Raw genomic sequence first — 23172 nt, forward strand, 5'->3', positions numbered from 1 at the left:
CACACTTAGGGAGGTACAGGCCCAAGAGGTGGAGCTTATTATTTCTGTTTAACTTGACATAACATCAAACTTTCTTCTAAATATCTATGTTTATACCCATAGACAAAAATTACTTAACTCTCGGCCTTAATCAGAGAGGCTCCCCTAAGCGGTAAATGACAGTGAACGCAGGCTCATGGCTGCCCGAGACGCTAAGCATCAATGATGGCCAATGGCCTGGCCTCAAGGCACTGGTGCTACAATTCCTTCCCTCGGTGAGACATAAATAACATCTACCCTTCCTGCTAAGGTCCCCGTGACAGATTGAGTTCTGGTTACACCTACGTTCACTCAGAAGACCCCATGCATTTATTAGGATTCCTTACAGAGCATAGTAAGGGGTCACAGGGCAGGAGTGTAGGTGGCCTTAAAGCATCCACTCTGGAAGGCTTACACCCAGATGGATGCTGCCTGCACCCCGAGTCCTTCCCAAGACCACATGCAATTAGGGGGAAATTGGTTGGAAGGAGCAGCTGGATACTCCGGTGGGGGGGTGTCTCATCACTCTCCCCATCCCCCCTCTATGACGGAAGGTCAACAGTGACCAAGGCCAGCTGTGAAGATCGTTTGCCTATGGGCACAGCTGAACTCATGAAGATGGTGGAAGTGTGGCTTGGAGTTCCTGTACAACAGCCACCATCTCTAAAGCTTGGGGAGTGTTGTAGAAAAGGAGGCAGGAAGACTGGAAGAGTCAGAAGATAGGAAAGGGCTGCTTAATGCATCCTCTAGGCGTGGCACGGCCACTGCAATTATGAACTCACCACAGCTGTAGTTACCCCCACGGGGCGAGCACAAGATTGGCCCCGTCAAAAGTCACTTGAGCGTGGGGAAAAGCTCATGAGGTTCTGCCCTTGCTTCCGAACTGTTGGCTGTTGATATCTTGTGAAGGGGGGAACCATTGTTTTCAGTTGTGTACCCCCTGTTTTAGCCCACCGGTCGCCAATGGTGGGCTCCAAACTCATACAGACGGTCCTGCCTTAAAAAGTGTCTGTATCGTTAGCAATTAGAGAAATGGAAATTAAAACTACTTGGACAGCTCATCTTACCCTAGTCAGAATGGCTGAGATAAAGAAAATGACAACAAATGTTGACAAGAATGAGGGAAACGGGCAAACGTCTCTGTTGGTGAAACTGCAAACTGGAGAAGCAACTATGGACATTAGTCTGAGGAGTTCTCCAAAAGCTCACAGCAGATCAGCCATGTGACCCAGCTAGGCCAGTCCATGGCATACACCTGAAGGCGTGGCAGCCTCCTATGCAGATACTCGCTTAGCCATGCTCACTGCTGCTCTAGTCTCAACAGCTTGGAAAGGGAAGCAACTCAGATGTCCACAACCGGTGAGAGATGAAATCATAAGATCTGCAGGAGGGCGGATGCAAATGGAAGCCACTGTACTGAGTTAAGCCAGACCCAGAAAGACCAATGCCATGTGCTTTCCTTTATTTGTTGGTACTATTTCTGAGCCTTTGGGTTTAAGTGATACAGAAGCCAGGGAGGTAGAAAGGGGTGATGGGGTCAGGGGAGCGCCAGAGGGAGATAGAGGGAGAAAGGGGAAGAGTGGGGGCATGTCTTCAACTGAGGAGGAGGAAAGGAGGGTAATACAGAAGAAAAGGAAGAAGGAGAGATAAATAACACGAAGGATGCTTGGAAGAAGCCTTTATTTTATAAGCTTACTTAAAAAATTCATATACATGTATACATACATACATACATACAAACAATGTAGTTAAGCCTTGGGGGAGGTGATAATGCTCCCCCCAAGAGTCACAGACAATATCAACAACCCTAGTGTCAGGCATTAGAAACTCCCTTCAAGTTGTTCACCAAGTGGGTCCAAGAGACTCCCCAAACAACATAAGCTATCGCCATGGCCTTCCCAGAACTTGAAGGTAAGACCCATTGCTGAAGACATCTCCTACTTCTGACATAGGACTTGGAGGAATTAAGCTGGAACAGACTTTAAAGTCTGAATACTAACTTGGACACTGAATACTGACTCTCATGGTATCAGAAGGTGCCATACGAGCTGCCAGGGGATTCAAATAACCAGGAGTCCCACTGAGCTGTAAAGCCTAAAAAATCCACAGCAATAACCAGTTCAGCAAAGCATCTTTATGGCGCAATAGTGGCACAATCATCTTGGGAGTAAGTGACTACAGCTGACTAACCAGACTTAAAGCCTGCTCGGGACTGTAAACCTACACAACTAGCCACTGCTGTAGACGGTATAGACCCCAGAGGAGAAACTACTACTGTCATTTTCATAAACCAATATGATTGACTGGATTATAAGCATGTATCCTTATACTTATTGACCCCACCCCTCATCAAAGAAGCCTGTATTTGCAGTGGACAGAGACCATACACCTGGTCAGAATCTAGAGAAGGGACAGTCGGGTGTTGTGGGAGTTTTGGTTTCTTTAAAAACTCAGTTATGTGAACATGCTTTTGTTTTACTCCCAGGTGTGGGCTATGGGGCTGCTCAGGAAACTGTCCCATGCAGAGACCTGGTTTTTGCCAGTTTAAAAAAGCAAACAAACAGGCTGGAGAGACGTCTCCAGGGTTTAAGAGCACTGGCTGCTCTTCCAAAGGTCATGAGTTCAACTCCCAGCAACCACACAGTGGCTCACAACCATCTATAATGAGATCCGGTATCCTCTTCTGCTGTGCAGTCATTACATGCAGACAGAACACTGTATACATAATAAATAAATCTTTAAAAACAAACAAACAAACAAATGAGAGCTCAGAGAGAAAGAGGAACAGGAGATGTGAGAAGACCGAGTCGGTCAGAGGAGGAAGAGAAGGCTGTCGCTGCCTTAATACCCTGATGACAGAGATTGGTATTTCCCCAAAGAACCCAACAACACCCTAAACAACAGGAAGTAGGCAAAGAGAACTATGCCCCTTCTCCCCACTAACCTTCTTTCTCTCCTACCTGATGTTGGGGTGTTTGAGGGGATTGGAGTGGAGAAGAGAGAAAGAAAGAAACAAACAAACAAACAAAAAACAGATTTTAAAACTATGCCTGCAATAGGTTGCCCTGTAGAACATGTACAATGCATCCTCTACCCTGAAGGCTCAAGGGACATGGCGGAAGACGGGGCAGATAAGTTGTAAGATCCAGAGGACGGGGATGCCTGAGGCTGTGCAGTGTCTTGTAGACAAGGCAGGGAGTCTGAACAATATGGTTTCCCAAACAAGACCTGCAGGACAGCAGAGCAGTCAGGATGCCCGTGCAGATAGGGGGAATGTCATAAGACCTCACGCGCAGATGAGGAGCTACAAGCAGTGGCTTCTGAGATGGGAAGAATCAATCTTCTTCAGTTACAAGCAACCTAAAAAGTTATCCAGTCCCAACTGGTCATCCCACGAGAACAACACTAAGTGGGCTCAGTAGATTTGGGGGGCTTTTTGGTTTGGTTTGGTTGGTTTGGGGTGTGTATAATTATAGAAGAGGTCATTAATTTGAGATGAAGTTGGAAGGGGGGACACAGTAGAAGTCAGAGTTGGGGGAGAGATGAAAATGATGTCAAGACAGTCTTCATGTGTTCACCAAAAATGCTTTCGGTTGAAATAAGGAATCAAATGAGAACAAATGCTGGAAAGGATGTGGAGAGGGGAAATCCTTATTCACTGTTGGCAGGAGTGTAAACTGTGTAGCCACTATGGAAATCAGTGTGGAAGTTTCTCAAAAGTTAAAAATAGAAGTACCATATGACTCAGCTATACCGCTCCTGAGAATGTGTCTGAAGGATTCCACTTCCTACTGTAGAGACACTCGCATATCGTGTTCGTTGCTGCTCGGCTCAGAATAGCTTGGTTTAGCTGGATGCCACCAACTGGCGAGTGGATAATAAGTACGTGGTTCATGAAACCAAAGTATGAATCTGCAGGAAAATGGATGGAGCTGAAAAATATTATACTGAGTGAGGTAAACACAGTGCAGAAAGGCAAACTCCATGCCTCCATTCGTATGCAGATCCTAGATTTCAGATTTCAGATTTGTGTGTTTCCCTTGGACTGACTTTAGAGGCCAAGAAGCTAGAAAGAGGCCACTGTTGGGAGCTGGACAAGGAGGCCTTAGGGGAGGGGGGACGGTACAGCGCATGTGCTATGAAGGTCAGAGAAGGAATATTGAGAATAGGAGCATGGACAAGAAGAGAGGTTGGGAGAGGTAGACAAAACTAGGGATGAGTGAAACCCTCACATGGAAACATATTTTATAAACTAACTTAAAAATACAATTTAAAGGCAACTGTGGTGAGCTTTTTGGCAACCTGTTTGGCATAGGAAGCTCCAGCTATGAAGTGAGATCCTGTCTACAACACAAACAAAAATTCCAACAACAACAACAAAAAGGTTTGAATGGAAGTACACAGCATAGGTAGTAATGCTTCTCCCAAAGAGTCATGAGTTACCAGTGCCAGGTGTGAGACAGTTCCCTATAGAGTACTAGTCATGAAGGCCCGATAGGTCCCCAAACAATACAGGCTATTGCCGATGCTCTTGGTTGTCAATAAGAACTCGATGAGACCATGTTGCTAAAGATGCCACGCGTCTTGGTTACAAGACCTAGGAAAATCACAATGGAAATGAGACGGAAGCTTCGTTCCTGCTGGCCAGCTTGCACACTGCCAGGAGAGTCCATCTAGGCTGCTGGCAGAGGAAAGTCACCAACGGTGTTACTCTGTTGTCAAAATATACTGACCTGCCAGGCAAGATATGTCCACTTCAACAATAACAGTTATGGAGAAACCAACCACACTGTGATTGAATTAAAGGCCCGTGGGAGGAAATGCACACCTGAAACCACACGTGGGTGATGGTTAAGTTTCTACTTGGCAGAATCTAGCATCATCTGGGAGATGGGCTTCTGGATGTGGCAATTAGTGAGTATTTTGGTTATATTAATTGATGCAGAAGGACTCCTTTTAACTGTGAGTAGGATCATTGTTTGGACAGTAGATTCCAGACTACATGAAACTGAGAAAGAGGGCTGCTCTTGTCTCCTTGGTTTAGACGTGACAGGAACATGTGTCCTAACCCCCCGTTTCTTTGACTTCCATGGACTGGGCCTTGATCTGTGAGGTAAAATTAATTCTTCTGTCTTTCATTTGCTTTTCTTATTAGTTACTTTCCTGTTGCTGTGATAAAGCCCCATGACCAAGGCAACTTATAAAATAAAGCATTTAATTGAGCACATGGTTCCAGAAGGTTAGAGTCTACAATGGTTGAGCAAAGGCACTTCAAACCGCAAACAGGAAGCAGAGAGCACTAACTCAAAATGGCAAGTGTCTCCTGAAGCCTCCAAGTCCCTGGTAACCCACTTCCTCCAGTAAGAACACACCTAATCCTCCCCAGACAGCCACCAGCCAACTGGGGACCAAATATTCAAATGCCTGAGACTTATGGGTGACATCTCATTCAAACCAGTACACTTTTGTCAAGGCATTTATCACAGCAATATACTAGAAACCTGCTCAGAACATAGAGAGGTCATAGGTCCTATATGAAAAACCTATTTCTGTTGTTTTACCAGCTGGGCATGGCACCAAATGGGTCTGCCTGATCTCAGCATTGCTCAGTTTGCACTGTTTGTGGTGGGTGAGGTAGCACAGAGACTCTTACAGAGAGACTGCAGTAGACAGGTATTTTAGGTTATGGGTGGGGCTGACACACCGCTGAGCACAGGCCTGATGTGAGGACGCCTAACAGCCTTATCCAGCTCTGACAACTCTAAATAGCCTCCTCACGCAGAGCATCCATCCACAGCTCCCCCTGAAGACCCACGCTGTTTTCTTCAACCACCAGTCACAGTCAGGACCTTCAGTCTTAGGTAGAAAGACCTGAAACGGACTGTCCTACCCTCTTCTCCTCTGGCTACGTCTCACTACCACCTTCTGGGACATACACCCTGCAGCTACAGTGCGGGTATGACAGAGCTATCCACCGGGAGAAGCAGCTGGGCATTGGGGACATCAGAAAGTGACTATATAAGATTCCCTGGAGTTAGCGGTAAGGACGTAGGGAAAAGGACTACTAGAATAACACAAAAAAACTCCAATGCCACCTTACTAGCAAAGTGTATTTGCCCTTTAGTTTTACCAGCTGAATTCTCTAATCAGCTCCTTATCCCTATAGGAAATCAATACATAGGGATTAAATGACACCCAAGTGCTTTAGATAGCTTGCTAGAAGACAAGGCTGCCTACCCTTTTAGGCAGAGTACCATCTCCCCTAAACAGTCCTGAGAAGCACTTTCAACCCAGCCTCTCTGTCTCCGTCCTTCCACTTTCACGTGCTAATACCCTTCCAGGTGACACCAAGTCCCACTCTGGCTGCTCTCCACCTGAAAGGAACAGATGTCTTCTGAGATACGCTCTGCAGGAGATGGAGTTCATCTATTGTGCGGCTTTCTGAAGGCAGCTTTCAGTTCTGCTGGTGGCACCTCCAGCATCTCACATACACCCACTCAACCCTGCCTGTCACCTCCTAATCACTCTCTCTTTCATAACCCTGCTCTTCGGTTTTATTCTCCGGTGGCCTCTTTCCTGCTCTCCTGCTTCTGGAATTCGTTATTGTGAATGACACTCAGAAGCCGGCTTCTGAAACGCGTTCTCCATCCACCGCTGGCTCTAACGGGCCCGAGGGCTGTTGGTTCTGCTTATTAACTTTAAATATCTCTCTTTTGGTTCTGAGTCAAGACTCCAGCATCAGGCATACCTGGATCCAGTTACAAGCTCTATTCCTGACCAATGGGGAAGTTACTGGAGTTCGCTAGGTCTTCTTTGCCAACTTTAAAATGGACATAAATGGCATTAACAGTCAGGGTGTGCTCAGCATAGTCCGATTAGTCTATCACAAGGTAACTGCAGAACCACTGTGAGCAAACACCCTTGGCTCCTAATCCTTAGCTCCTGGGACTCCGCTGTCTATGCCTTGAGGAATCCATTTCAAATGGCTGTTACGAATACTTCAGTATACTCCTGAAGTAATAGTCCAAGGCTCAATCTTTCATCCTCTTCTTCAGAAAAAGAAAGAAAGAAAGAAAGAAAGAAAGAAAGAAACCATGAGTGTGGCCAGCTGTATTTAAGGAATAGCCTGATGAACATTGGCTTCATCTTTCGTGTTCCTTCTTCCAGCATTCACTGCCCTCATCCCCTCCCGCACTCTACTTGGAAGATTTTTCTTCTCTCGTCATCTCAGATCCTCTGGCAGTGCATCCTCATGCACGGACTCTCAACATTGGCCTGAAGAGAAAGCCTAAGGGTTTTTTTTTTCCCTTGTGCTGTCTTCTCCATCTTTGTATTACCGCCCTTCACCATGGCTCCAACTGCAGCCTGTAAGTAAACAGAAAACTTCCATACACTCCCGAGCCCAAAACCTTCCCTTTGGGTTCTGGAACCCTGTGTATAGTGTAACTGCTTCCTGATGTTACTGTAAGGTGACTGAGCACAAACTCAACAGATCCAAACCCACCTTCATGACCGTCGCCCATCTCACGTGACCTCCAGTCACGCCAGCTGGAAAGGACGGAAGCCTAGCTTCCTGTTCGTTCTCCTACACCCACAAATGTCACCTCAAGTTCCTCTCCAATTCACCCACCTATATCCATCTCCAAGGACAAAAGTCTACTTTCAAACCCGCCAGATGGTTTACTCTCTCCCCTCTCCCTTCTGTGGCTAAGCCATGAGCTTGAGCTCACGCCGCAACCCCCCCCCCCCCCCCCCCCCGTCAAAACATTTCTTAGAGCCAGGCATGGTGATGCATGCCAGTAATCCCAGCACTTGGGAGGCAAAGGCAGACGGATCTCTGTGAGTTCGAGGCCAGCCTGGTCTACAAAGCAAGTCCAGGACAGCCAAGGCTACACAGAGAGACCCTGCCTCGAATAACTAAAAACCAAAACCCCCAAACAAAAGAAGCACATCTTAGAAACCTTCTTCACTCACTCACTCACTCACTCACTCACTCACTCACTCACTCATTCATTTAACTCAATACCAATCTTACCAGGAAAAGGCTAAGTCATTATCCAAATGCACTAACTATTCAAGAGTGCACCCCGGAGTATATATTTCACATGTCTGCTGTAAACATGTATGTATTTTCAGCCTTTTCTGTTTTATGTGGTTATGAAGTTCCTAGTTTTAATATCCATCGTGCACACTGAACTCGCTAAATTGTTCTGCATCTCTCTTTGTCAAGAATGATGGAATGTCTCCCATTTTTTTTGCATTCTCAGCTTCAATGACAAACCAATGGTGCCCTCTTCCATTATCATGTGTGACTTTAAAGGAATTACAAAGACAAATACATGCCCTTAGACTCTGTGTAAAGGGGGGATGCAGCTGTAGTAATTAAGAGAAAATGTGTAAGATACAGACAACAGATTAAAAGAATCTTGTCAGAAAATAAGGTTCTCAAATACATTAACCATTTCTACTCAAGAAAAAAAATGTACTTTGGTAAAAAAAAAAAAATAGGAAGAATTGATGCCCAAGTAAGTGAGGAGACAGAAATTGAGCAGCTGGCAGCTTTGAGTGCCACAGCTGCTCATGAATGAGACCCCTGGTCCAATGCCAGCACAGGAGGCAGAGCAGGCGTGGGCGTCTGCCACGGATCAGAAGGAATGCACCAAGGTCTGGGGAGGTGACTCAGTGAGCAAGTGAGGAGACCCAAGTTCAAAACTGCAGGCACCACATAAAAGCCAAGTGGGAAAGCCTGCATCTGCTACCATGAGACAGGAGGTGCAGATGGCAGAGTCCCCAGACACTCACAGACCAGCCAGTCTGCAGACAATGAAGAGACTCGGACCCAAACAAAGTGGAGGGCGAAGACAGACCCAGGGACTCACATATGCCCTCCCTCATACACCAACACACACGTATATACAGGCATAAACATTATGTACACATGTGCATACACACACAGACACCACAAACACACCCTCACTCACACACAAACACATAGGTATGTACAGACACAGATACTACACACATGCATGTACATACATAAACAGACACTACACACACACAAGCACACACGTATGTACAGACATAAACATTACACATATGTAAGGACACACACAGAGATACACACACTGTAAGTACACGCACAGACACTATACACACACCTTCACTCTCACACAAACACATACATATGTACAGGCATAGGCATTACACACATGAGTGCACACACAGATACCATACATACATATACCATCACTCACACACATGTGTATAGACATAGACACCACACACACACACACACACACACACACGGGGAGTTGGGGGAAGAAATCATAAAGAACTACCAACATCAGTAGACCTGATAACAATCCTTTCCTAAATTTGGATTATTTAAAATCATTCCCTCTCCTGGAGAAGAAAACACTAAAGCTTCGTAAAGCCAATCTGGGGTATCTGAGCTCAATCTAATTTATTTTTTTAAGGGGGTTGCATATAGATAGAGCACAAATCAAGAGGCAGCAGCAAGACCCCTGTGTTGGTGAGGCTGCAGCAATTTAGTTGGCCAAGTTCTCATTTACCCAGAGGGACATAAACAACAGGAAGTGGATAACAGTGAACTTAAGCAGCTGTGGAACAGCCTTCACAAACGCTCCGTGAGGAACGGCTGTCAGCGTCCAGGGCAGGCCCAGCAGCAGGCTTCAGGACTCAGTGGCCTTCTCCTGTTAACCACTTCATCAGTAACTAGAGTGAAGAGACGCAAGTGTACTGCAGCAGGCACAACGCCGCGATCACAGGAGGGATAACGTAAACACGCAGATAGACAAAAAGTATGCACACCCAACAAAAGAGCCAAGAGCAAACTCGCGGTAACTCAGGCCAACTCACCTAAAATGAAAGGTAGCAGGAAAAAAAAACAAAAAACAAAAAACAAAAAAACAAAACAAAACCCTAAGGTGTCAGTACTTGCCTCCCAAACCACACATACAGCTTTGAAGAGGGCAAGCTGTGGATTAATTGCCACATACAGTGTTTAAAGCTCACTCGATGGCTTTAGACAACAAGCTGGGTTGGAGGGGGGGCAGCAGCAAGCTTGGTGTGGTAAAGTGTGAGAACACAGCTATGCAAAGGCAGGGAGGCCCCGCAAAGGTAAAAGGCAGCATCCCAGTCCACACTGGCCAGCCCAGACCTGATGTACATCTCACGTAACATCGCCGTATATATGTGTTCGGAACAACCTGGCTAGCCAGGGTAGTGAAGTCCACGGGTACCATTCTATAAGAGGGAGGAGAGAAGGAAATGGTGGTTCAGAAACCAGACAAAACAGTGGCCCCAGTGGAAAATGGCGGCCATCTCTATCTATCCAGCCACTCAATGAACATGAACCTCAAAGCTGTTTTGGAAAACCTACTTGACCCAAGAGAGAAGGAAATGGCCATTGTATGTAAGATATTCTTAGTATATTTAGATATGCATCTCTGAAGAGTCCTGACTGGCATGGTTTGAGAAGAATTAGACTGCTGTTTAAGATAGAGTAAGAAGGGAGATAGCAAGATGGCTCCCTGAGTTGGAGGTATTTGCATCATGAGCCTGGCAACGTAAGTTGGATTCCCCAAAATCCACAATGTTGTCCTCTGACCTTCACAAGTGAGTCATGGCTCATATGCATGTGCACATGCACGCATGCATGTGTACACACACACACACACACACACACAATTTCATAAGGTACACGTAAAGAGCCGAGGAAAGAATAGAGAAAGTAAGCTCGAGTCTGTCCCCTTGTAAGGAGACTACTGTGAGAATCAAGGCTCATCAATGAAAAAAATCGGTCTGACTAGGTGCAAACTTCCCAGGAGTCAACTCCTCCCCCCCCCCCTGCCCCCCACCAAGAGATAGTAAGAAGGAGATGTCTGGGACCATCTTAAACCTCTCCCCATCCCTCAGTGTGAACAGGACTTCTGCAGGAGGTGGCTCCCACTAACTCCATCCCACTTGCGTACTTTGACACCCATATTTCCTAAACTGAAGCCATACTTGTGATAAGAAAGAAGAACATTCTGTTTGGCCCCATCAGCAGAGGGAACGACAAAAATCAATGTTTGTTCTCCAAGTACCTTCAATCTATACGTGGGGGGGGGGGGAGGCAAGGATGGCCTATCCTTTAACATAAATTTGACTAAGATATTCAAATATTCTTGATTAAATGCAAATAAACATTTGCTACATACTGCATCTCTCTCCGTGTGAACCATTTCCTCCTCCTAAATAAGAGAGGTTAAAAATGATTGATTGAAGATCACTTGGAAAATGTGTTTTAAGCACTCCAAAGCCCTCCTAATCTAAGTCTATGTAGAAACAGACTTTAGAATGTTTCTTAAAAGAAATGATTCATCAGTCAGATTAAGCTAAATGCCATGAAGTAATCAAATTGTGGCATTCTGATTAAATGGCTACTTAAGTTTAATCTATTTAAAACTCGCAGGATAAATAGAAAGGGCCTGGCTAGGCTAGCCCTGGCTTGGCTCAAATGCTGTAACTGGGTATCTAAGGAGTTCGCTCTGCAAACTGTTCCTTTCAACTTCTGAGATGCCATCCTTCATACTTTGGTTCTTTCCCAGTCTGTGTACAGTAAACAAATGGGACTTCTTCCAGCTCTTTCTGTTAAAGAGCAGCCAGAAAGAAAGTGAAAGGGGCATGTCTGTGCCCACCCCCACCGCTAAAAAGCCTTCCCTGCCGGTGGGTATTCGCTCTGGCGGCTCTTCCACCTCTAAGGAAGTATATAAAAGAAAAGAAACGCGAACCAGATCTAGGCTCCCCTGGGCAGAGAGGTCTCCTTTTGTGACTACAGCTAGGCCCCTCCTCGGGGATTTCCTCCCGTTGTCCCGGCAGCGCCGGGCCCCGCAGGCGCGCGACAGCAGGCCGACGCGGCTCCACTTACAGTGACACCATCCCAGGTGACAGCACCAGTGCAGCTTGAAGCACTTGCCGTGGCTGTGCGTGGCACAGATGGACAGCCCGTCGCACGGCTGGAAGTCGGGTCTGCGGGCGGCGCAGCTCCGCGCCAGGGCCTGCGCCTCGTCCACTTTCTCGCTCTTCCACCCGCGCTCGGGCGCCGTAGCCGCACTCATCTCTCCCGGCGCGGAGAGGGTCCCGGAGCCTGGGAACAGAGGAGCGGGACGAGCAAGGCGCGGGCGGGCGGGCTGCGGGCAGGCGGGAGGAGTGCGGGCTGGTGGCGCGGCGAGGACCTGCTAGCCAAGGAGTCGCCCGGGGAGGGCGCAGCGACCGGGCCGGGCCTGCCACCTCCCCGTGCCCTGGTCCCTTCTGCCCCCTCCTCCCTGCTCCCTCCTCCTTTCTTTCTCCTCTCTGCTCCCTCCTCCCTTCTCTCTCTTTCGTCCTCCCTGCTCACCCCCCCTCCCCACTCGAGCCGCCACGCCTGCACGCGCACGCGCACACTTCGGCCGCCGCGCCCCTCTGCGAGCCCAGCCCCTCGCGCTGGCGCTGCCCGCGTCGCCTCTGGCCCCCGCGAGTCGGTGCCACACGCCCCTCGAAGCGGTGGGAGGGCCGCGAGGACGGCCAGCCGGGTCCCTGGTGTGGCTCGCACACGTCCCGCACGCGCCCGCCCTCTCCGGGTCTGGCTCGGGCTACCGCCGGGCCTTCTCCCGTCGCCTTTCCGCGCACGGTCTAGCCTGGTCCTGGCACCCCCTCCCCGGCGTGCCCCGGAGTCCAGCGGAGCGCACACTCGCCCCCGCAGCGGTCTTAGAGCTGCGGGGCGATAGCCGGCGGGGACCTGAGACCTCGCGGTTTCTTCCCAGCGTCAGCTGCCCGAAACTAGTCCTGTGTGCGAGCGTCGTCGTCGTCGTCGTCGGGTCGCTGGGGTGGAGGATGTGTTAGGTTTGTGTCTTGATACGTGTTGGGGAGAGGAGAGTGGGTGAGCGGGCGCATTGAGTAGCTTGAAATGTCTATGTATGGCCATAGACACCACGAGCCAGTCGTAGAGTCGAGTGTGTGGGGATTGTCGCCACAGTGTGTGAGCGTGATTAACTGCATCGGCTGAGTGGGGGAGCGGTATGGTGGGCTGGAATGGCGTAGTGAAGTGAACTTATTCATGGAGTGTATGTGTGGAGTTGACACATAACGTGGGTACACAGATTGCCGTGTGGCCCAGCCTGGCCAATGGGTGTGGTTGCCCTGACTGCAGCTTCCTCTCCCACCACCCCCAGTCCAGTTGTTAGTCTGCTCTCCTGGCCTCAACTTGCTTCAAATAGGTTTTTCCATCCCAGGCTGAACCTAAGAGAAACCGAATCATTCGTTCCCAGGAAGCAAAGCTGCGGATTGGCTCGACCTGCAACGCGGGCCAGTGTCAGTCTGAAACATGGAAAAGCGGAAACGCCCTCCTTCCGCTCCCTCGCCCAGGAAAATGCCTATAATTGCCGAGGGTCGGGAACAGAACAAATGCTGGGCTAGAACGTGCCCACATCTCCGTTCTCCTTCACTTTATTCCTTGCCTATTTGGCAATGAGATCTATCCTGGTTTTAAACGAAATTCATCCTCGAGCCCTCAAAACTCGTTGCTGCCATTAGCAATCTGTCATAATTTCCCCTTTTATTTAACGTTGGCTTAGGAAGGGAAATCTAATTTGCATATGTCTGGCTCTGAAATCTTCACGTGTCAGGGACTGAGGAAGACGCAGACGGTAATAGCTGTTTTCAACAGCTGTCCCTGCTAAGTCACAGACTCTGGTTTCCTGTTAACCTAACACCGAAACAGAGAGTAAACATAAGGTGTCATTGCTTCGCCTATTTCCCAGGTGTCCACCCACTTAAGACCCAAAGCAGCTCACTGCTGACTCATAGCATCCATGCATACGGGCTGTTAGTATGTCCAGCAAATGAAGAGAAAACCAAAGGAAACCACAGCGGTGTTGCTGATACCAAGTCTTTTTTTTTTTTTTTTCTAAATTTTATTACTTTGTGTGTATGTTTTGCCTGCATGTGTGTTTGTGGACCACCAGCAAGCAGCACCCGCCAAGGCAGAAGAGGTCATCAGGTTCCCTGGGACTGGAGTTACAGATGGAGTTGTGAGCTGCCATTGGGATGCTGGGAACCAAACACACGTCCTCTGGAGGAGCAGCTAGTGCTCTTAACCACTGAGCCATTGCTCTAGCCCCACAACCAGTATTTTAAACAACGGGTATCCCCACCTGTTTTAATCTCATATTTTCTACTCCAGTCTATACACTTCCTCTAATACCAGCCATATCATATACACAAATGTTTTGTTTTGGGGGTTTTGTGTTTGTGGGGTTTTGTGTTTGTTTGTTTGTTTAATGTAATGGGGCTGTCCATAGCCAAGCTGTGTATGATCCAAAGACCTAAGATGCCAGATGCCCAGTCATCAGAGTTCATCCTTGACAAGGGCTTTGGCTTGTCTACTTGGCTATAATGCTACAGTTAGAATCTTTAGGTTCAAACGGGAATGGCTGGATATTTTGTTCCTGTCCCACTGTACCTATTTGTCTATGATTAATGTTCAGTTGTCTTTGCCCACCAAGCCTCTGAACACTTATAGACTGAGTCTTTACAAAACAGGTTGGTTACTTAATTGAACCAAGCAAGCAGGCACCACGGTTATAAATAAGCCACCAGCAATCTGTCTGCTAGTTGTATTAAACTCATCACAGGGATGGCATAGGGCAAAAAATTTCCAAATGCAGAGCAGCTAAACTGTGGGCCGCCTGTGAGGAAGGAAGAAGTCTGGTTCGCAAGGCCATTCACACAACTTGGAGTCGTCATTTGCTCCTGTGTCGTGACAAGAGCAGCATTTTTAGACTCAGAAGCAGTCCCGCTCCCTGGACCACCCGCCCCTGTACCTAGCCCACTGCAGACACTCATCCTGGTTTGCTTTCTCTCGTTGTCATAAAACACTGGCCAGAAGCAGCCTGGATGGAAAAGCTTTACTGTATCTTAAACATCTGTGTTAGAGACCATCGTAGAAGGAAGTCATGACAGGAACTGAAACAGAACACTAGTAACGGGCTTGCTGTCCGTGACCTGCTCAAGCTGATTTCTTTTTTAAATTATTTTTTAAAGATTTGTTTCTTATGTATACAGTGCACCTAAGATCACATTATAGATGGTTGTGAGCCACCATGTGGTTGCTGGGAATTGAACTCAGGACCTCTGGAAGAGCAGTCAGTGCTCTTAACCTCTGAGCCATCTCTCCAGCCCCTCAAGCTGGTTTCTTAAATGACCCAGGACCACTTGCCCAGAGAGGCACCACCCAAATCATTCATAAATCAAGAATATGTTCCCATAGACCTGCATACAAGCCAGTCTGACTGAGGCATTTTCTCAGCTGAGGGTTCCCCTTCCTAAGGGATGCGATGACCTAAGCTTGTGTCAAGCTGATGAAAAACTAACCAGCATAGCTTTTTTTTTTTTTTTTTTTTTTTTTTAAAAAAACAGCATCTCAAAGGTTCCCAAGCACAGACTATCTTCCTCCCAAACCTGCCTCTAGGGGCTGTGAAAAGATTGCTCTCTAACAACTGTTCAAAATGAACCTCCCCAGGATGCGCCAAAGCCCTCCTGTTCTATCTATTGCTTTGTTTCTGCAAGTGTACTATTCCCTTCTGTCTGACTTTGTGCTGCCCTGTCCTGTCCCTTGGCCTTGATCGCCTGAGTCTGGATCTTGTTTAAACTCAGTTGCTGCCTGAAGTCTTTATTGAGTTCCCTCTCTCTCTCTGTTGTCCTCATCATCGTCATCAGTATTAATGTTATTATTGTCGGGACTGGAGATTGAACTTCTGGCCTCAGGTCTGCTAGAGAAGCACTGGGCCAAACAGTTCTACCCCCCAAGCCTGTTTTTACCTTCTGTTTGGAGAGAGGCTGTCACGAAGAGGCCAAGGCAACCCTCAAGTTTCAGCATCTTAAGTAGCTGGGAGTATAGGCTGTGCCATTATGCCCAGCTTCCTCTGCAGTATTAAGAACTTTCTGCTCTGCTCCTACAGCACCTTTCTCTCCAGGCAGGCACTATCTATTCCCAGCGCATGGCGTTGTATTATATTGGGTGTATCAGAAGCACATGACGAATGCTGTTAAACAGACACATCAAAATGTTCACGACTGTGTTGGAGATAGCTCAGTAGTAAATGTGAGGGGAGCAGGATTGGATTCCCAAAAGACACACATACTCTCTCCCTCTCCCCCCACAACACAAACACACACACACACACACACACACACACACACACACACACACGGGACTCATGGGGTGGGGGTGGCGGGCGAGAAGGGGTCACTAAGGATTTGGAAGAATATAGAAAGACAAAACAGCTGATTTTAAAATCTCAAGTCCCCAGAGGGAGCAGATGCTTTGAAATCTGTTGAGATCAGGTGCTACTTTGTCTTAAGTGACTCCGTATTGTATAAATCAGTGGCTTTTCAGGCTGTCTGTTGCCCTGAGAGGTTCCATGATTCAAGCAAACTGTGACTCCATTTTGAGGAAGAAGGGCGGCTGCACTTGGATAGACAAGTGTATTTATCGGGGTGATTTGGCACTGTGACAACAGGTGGGCGGTGCTGGTTTGAATATGGATGGCCCCACAGGTGCAGATGTTTGGATGTTTGGTTCCCAGTTGGTGGACTCTTCCGGATGGATAAGGAGGTGTGGCCTTGTCGGAGTGGGTGTTGGAGAAGGTGAGCCACTGAGGATGGGGTTTGCTTTGTTTTGTTTTAGGCTTCAACCTCCCACACCAGGACCATCTCACGGTCTGGATTTCAGACCATACACAGCTTCCAGCATCAAGGCTGCCCGCCACCATCCTCCCCATCATAATGATTATGGACTAACACTCTGTGGTGGTTTGAGTAAGAATGGCCCCCATTGGCTCATAGATTTGAATGCTTGGTGTGGGGCAGGGAAGGGGTAGGGGGGGGGGGGGGGGGGGAAGCAGTATTTGAGAGGCTTAGGAGGAGTGGCCTTATTGGAGGAAGTGTGTCCCTTGGAGCAGGCTTTGGGGTTTCAAGAGCTCACGCCAGGCTTAGTGTCTCTTCCTGCTGTCTGCCCATCTGGATGCAGAACTCTCAGCTCCTTCTCCAACACGGAGTCTGCCTGCATGCCGCCATGGTCCCTGCCATAGTGATAACGGACTAAACCTCTGAAACTCTAAGCAAGACCCCAATTAAATGCTTTCTTTTAGAAGAGTTCCTTTGGTCATGGTGTTTCTTCACAGCAACAGAACACTATCTAAGACACCCTCTAAAACTGTAAGCAAACCCCCAATTAAATAGTTTCTCTAATAGGCTGCCTTGGTCCTGGTGTCTAGCACAGCAATAGAACAGCAGCTAAGACACAGTTATATTAAAACCATACAAGCAGAACTAGGCCCAAGAATTTATCAGACACACCAGACTGAGGAAAGGTCCTAACTTTTTCACGTGGTCCTCAGTGATGGAGACGGCTTCCCATGACCTACCACCTAGCTGTCCCTTGTGTGTGGTAAGAGCTGCCCCAGGAGCCTCAGGCTGGCTGGCAAGCCCACTTAAATTACTGAGCAATCCTCCTGTTCAGCTGCCTGGCTGCGCCATCCATCCATTCGTCTGGATCTGCTCTTGCATTTTACTCACCCCACTTCTGAATCTCAGCTCTGGCTTGCAGCTTGACCAAGGAGTCGGTAGCCAGCAGTTTGCAGGTGGGTTGGCCTCTGTCTGTTTTGTCAGTACAGACTATATTTGCATTTCTGCCAGCTTCTGTGATCTCAAGGCTCCTGAAACATTTTGAATGACGCCATGGACTCTTAACCCTTCTTAATCACCCTGCAGCCTATTTAGATTCATGATGGTGATGGTGATGATGGTGATGATGATGATGGTGATGATGATGATAGATACAGATGGATAGATTAGATAGTTAATAGATAATGATAAGCAGATAGATAATAGATAACTGATAATAGAGAGTTAGATATAAATAGATATAGATGGCTAGATTATATTGATCATAGATACATATATGATAGCGATAGGTGATAAATGGATTAGATAGATAATACAGTTGATAGGCAATAGATAGGTAGATAAATAGATAGATAGAGGTAGATAAATTTTCTGTGTCATTGTGTGATCTGAAAGTTAATATTATTACTTAAAGTTAGAATTATAAGGGCTTGCGCTTGCCTCAGCCAGGACTGTCAAGGAAAGCAAGAATATCTGGCAAGTTGCTGCCAGTGAAACTGCGGTACCTTGTCAACTTGGTATTCAGTAAATTCTGACACCTCAGACAGACACACACATGTCTGTCTACATTTCTAGCATGGGGCACTCACAACAAAACTGGATGTGCGTTTACTGAACGTCTTGTCTCTGCAGGCTGGAATATCTTTCAGATGCTGCAAGAATGGCGGACCCTTAAGAATCTATTTGGTCCCTCCCTAACCTTCCGCCAGGGCATCACCAAGTTGATGTTTCCAAACAAGACACCATTGTGCTACCAGACAAACTCGGAGCCAGTCCAAATAGAACTGTCCTGTATGTGTAAGGGGTGAATAGTTGCTATGGTGGGCCACCTCTGGGATTTTTGAAACTCACCCTTCTGCTCTTTGGATGCTCTCTAAAAGGGATGCAGTAGTGTTGAGCTAATTTGTTTGTCAACTAAAGACTTATTTAGCATGTGGGTCCTGTAACAATGGGAGTAGGGGCTGTCTCTGACTGTTCCCTGCCACTGGATCCCTTCTCCCTATCTGGGCTGCCTTGTCAGGCCCCAGTGTGAGAAGATGCACTTAGTCCTGCTGTGACCTGAGGTTCCTGGGTGGGTTAATACCCCTTGGGGGCCTCTCCTTCTCTGAGAAAAAGGATAGGGGCAAAGGGGGAGGAGACTTAACTGGGAGGAGAAGAGGGAGGGGGCTGGGACCAGGCTGTAAAGAGGTTAAATTAATACATAAATGAAAAAAAAAAAAAAAAAAAAAGACATTGGGAGTAGTGGCTGATAAGCCTTTAGGTGAGTTTGAATATTAAATTAGCAGACCGAAAAAAGAAAAAAAGCCATTTAAATGCTAAATAATCCCCACCCATATCAGTCAACACCCTCTGTGGTCATGCTCTGCAGGACAGATAACTTCCTTGTGTCTCCTGGGGATGTGACAGAAGCAGAATCTAGGTCCATACAAACACAACATCCTTTGTGCTCCAACAGTCTTCTGCAAGCAGCGGGGCCTCTCGTAATCGGGAACAAAAAGTTGTTTCTGTCTTGTCACACAGCCATTATGCTTCCTGTTTTACAAGTTGTTCTCTTCACAATTAATGATTAATTGGAGAGGTGGGTCAGAGGTTTTAAGGTTGTTGCTCTTGCAAGAAACCAGAGTTCAGTTCTCCCGCACGCACAGTAGGGTGCTTCCCCTCTACCTGTAACTCTAGCTTGGGAGGATCTTCTGCCCTCTTCTGGCCTCTGTGGGCACCACATGCATGTGCTCATGCACAGACACAGATACATAAATAAAACAATAAAGCCAGGCAGTGGTGGCGCATGCCTTTAATCCCAGCACTTGGGAGGCAGAGGCAGGCGGATCGCTGTGAGTTCGAGGCCAGCCTGGTGTACAAAGTGAGTGCAGGACAGCCAAAGCTACACAGCGAGACCCTGTCTCAAAAAAAAAAAAAAAAAAAAAAAAAAAGACAACCCTTTTAAACATAAAAATTAAACAGTTAAGCCTTAACCAGACCATTTCAGGAAGCATTGGGAGGTTGAAATGTCAGTAAGAACATTCTACAATACAATGACTAGGCCTACAGTCCACACTACCCACGCCCAGGGCACCAAACACTCAGGTAACTGCAGTGCTTGCAGAGTGCTTTCTACCTGCCAGGCCCTGCGCTGGGAGTCATCTTCTTCCAAACAGAAACTTCCCCTCTTCTATAGAGAAGGGAGGCCCCAAAGCCACAAGACTCACAAGGTTACACAACTGCTGTGAAGGAGACTCTCCAATCAGCTCAGCTGTCTGTAGACTGTTTCGGAAGCTCCAGGGATGCAGCTCCTGCAAGCCCCTTCTGCTCTTGGATATAACAACATAACCCTTCACCCGTGCTCCCCTAAGTATCGCCAGGGGGAGTCACCGGCTCACTGAGCAAGACTTCTGCTGCAGAAGTCCCGGGTGCCCTATCTGAGGTGAATAGATGTTGTTCATGTCTCCCCAGGAAAAATCGCACGACACCGTAACAGTTTGCTGGAGGCAATTTGAAGGGGCTATCTAGAGCAAGCCTAGGCTTGTAAAAGGCAATTGCTTGTTAAACAAAACCTTAAAAAAAAAACAGACGAGGTTGAGGTCTACCTAGAGCCATCAACACGCATTTTCCAGCAAGAATACACTGGCTGTACAGAGGCCAGCAAGGAGGGCAGAGCACACTGGGCAGCGAGCAAGGCCTGGGGCAGCTCTGCCGTGTTCTTGAAAAAAAAAATATGGGTTGGATGGAACAACTGCCATTTCAAAAATAGAGGTGGGAGCACTTCCAAGATTAGGTGGCAAAGAACGTGATTTGTGTTGGCCTCTTGTCAACTGCCCCCCCCCACCCCCCGGAATCCAGCCTGGCAGAAACAAAATATTCTCAAGGCGTCTGTGCCCTTCCTTTTGGCTGAAACAATGGCTCCCTCAAGAAATTGGATTCCCCAGGAATCTCACACCGAGAAAAAGAAACCGCAGAAGCCTGGGGCCAGTAGAGGAGGCATTTGTCTCCAATGTCACAGTTCTCACAACTCTGCAGGAAAGATTGGCACTGAGACACTGACGGCAGGTGATGGAGGCCAGGGGGTACTGTGACTATACCTAGTGACATATACCTGTAGATTTCTATTTAAACCCAAACCTCATGCCAGGCCCTCAAAGGTGGCCTTAGAGAGTCACCTCTTTGTTCCTCCTTTCTGTGTCTTCCCAATATTGAATAAGTCTCCTTTCTCTCAATCCCTGTCGTGAGGATTTTGTTTTCTCTAAAAACACAAAAATATTATGGGAATATGCTTTTCATCCCATCCCAGGTGTGGGATATGGGGCTGCCTCAGATTGTCCACGGCAGCTGACTGTGATTTGCCTCACGCTCTGACAGGGAACTTGATTTTGCCAGCTGCAGATAGTTTCTGCAAGTGTATGATGCTTAGAATTCTGAGGACTCTTGAGAGGGTATAAATGCTAGAGCCCCAAGAGAGGCTGCAGCTGCAGCTGTGGACACTCTGAAGCAGCTGTTAGTGTACAGGCAATTCAGCTGGCCTGCCTTCAGGGTGTATATGGGATATAAGAACACATTCCCACCTCACCTCCACCCCTGTCCCCATCCCTTTCTCTCTCTCTCTCTCTCTCTCTCTCTCTGTCTCTCTCTTTTTCTGTCCTAGGTGCCCCCTTTCTCTCCCTCACTGCCTCCTCCTCTGTTCCAGCCCCTCTTCCCAGTGTTTCTCTCTTTCTCTCCCTCTCCCCATCCCATCTGCCCTCATAGCTAGCTTGCTGTCTCTAACTCTCCACCAGGCCCCCTCCCTTCTCCCCAGTAAACCTCCTTTATACCAGATCTGTTGCATGGTGTAACTCCTGGGATGGGGGAAATACACCTTGACATGAGTCCCCACCATGGTGCCACCCAGCTGCCACTGATGCTAACAATTCTGGGACCATTATGAGTGACCTTAAGGTTTGCAAAGACCCAGGTCTGACAATAATGACTGAAGCATGATCACTTGAATCCTTAGACCAAAACACAGTCCTGGCAGCCTTGTAGAGCATGCTCACCAACCAGGCTGCCCCTAGATTCCTGCCCTACAGAACACTGGGAGATGTAGGCATAGGCCACTGTGTAATTCAAATGCTGATTTCTGTATCTCCCATATCTGGTTGCAATTCTTGTTCTGATAACCTCCTGTTCTAATGCTGCATAAGCACTGCTCCCCAATTGTCCCCTGATATGTCAATAAAGCAGTTCACAGCCAATCACTGAGCAAGGGAGAGACTAGGGCGGGCACAGGCAGAGCTACAGGAGAGATGAAAAAGATTGAGCTGGGACCAAGAAAATACTAAAAGGCAAGTAACTTGGGGGTTGTGGCAAAGATGGAGTCAGGATAATACAGAGGGTTAAGAACAGAATCTAAACTGCTCAGGATTGTGCCTTGAAGCTTATTTTTAAACAATCATTAAAGAGTCTCAATTATATGTATGATAGCCAGGTTAAGGGAGAAACTAAGAGAAACAAACACAGTTATATAAAAATAACTTTAACAGGACGATAATACACTTATGCTGTGTTAACCAACTATGCTGTGAAGAAGTTTGTTGATCTCAGTAAGTGATTAGCAGAGGACAGATTATTAGGGTCTAATATGCATTTTATGCACTAATGTCGGAAAGCCCCAGGACCCCTTAAACGGGGCAAGGCCAGAATGAGGAAATCCCTAGTCCAAAGAGCCTAAGTGGAAGGGAAAGTGGTAATCCTGAGGAGATGAAATCAGCAAGACTTGAGGTGATTCGGTTCTAGGGAACAGAAGTGTTAGGCAGACTAGGGTGGTCATTAGCCAGGGGACTAAGGTGCATCAGGCCTAAGCAAGACATCTGGAAGCATCCCCTCTGTGTCCCAGGTGACATCATGGTTGGGGACGGGGGAGGAGAGCAAAAAGAACGTCAAAGCCAAAAGATAGGAGGGAATTCTACAAAAACCACTGTCTTGTGGTCATGAAGCCGCTTTTGTAACCATGAACCCACAACAGCTATGTCTCTTTCTCTGCACAAGACTGTGAACCCACAACAGCTATGGCTCTCTCTCTCTCTCTCTCTCTCTCTCTCTCTCTCTCTCTCTCTCTCTCTCTGCACAAGACTGTGAACCCACAACAGCTATGGCTCTCTCTCTCTCTCTGCACAAGACTGTGAACCCACAACAGCTATGGCTCTCTCTCTCTCTCTGCACAAGACTGTGAATCCACAACAGCTATGGCTGTCTCTCTGCACAAGACTGTGAACCCACAACAGCTATGGCTGTCTCTCTGCACAAGACTGTGAACCCACAACAGCTATGGCTGTCTCTCTGCACAAGACTGTGAATCCACAACAGCTATGGCTGTCTCTCTGCACAAGACTGTGAACCCACAACAGCTATGGCTGTCTCTCTCTCTGCAGAAGACTGAACTCACCACCATCCCATCTG

General features: G+C 47.5%; 1 protein-coding gene across 1 annotated transcript in view; it reads right to left on the reverse strand.

Moving 5' to 3' along the window:
* C8H3orf70 (chromosome 8 C3orf70 homolog) overlaps window positions 1-12439 on the reverse strand; it is a 39608-nt gene extending 27169 nt beyond the window's left edge. Inside the window, exon 1 of the mRNA XM_051150739.1 lies at window positions 11951-12439. Within this exon, the coding sequence (XP_051006696.1) occupies window positions 11951-12140 (190 nt within the window). The 5' untranslated portion in view covers window positions 12141-12439. The remainder of the gene's footprint in view (window positions 1-11950) is intronic.
* Window positions 12440-23172: the final 10733 nt, after the last annotated feature.

The sequence above is a fragment of the Acomys russatus genome, chromosome 8, assembly GCF_903995435.1.
Source record: "Acomys russatus chromosome 8, mAcoRus1.1, whole genome shotgun sequence".
Classification (NCBI taxonomy): domain Eukaryota; kingdom Metazoa; phylum Chordata; class Mammalia; order Rodentia; family Muridae; genus Acomys; species Acomys russatus.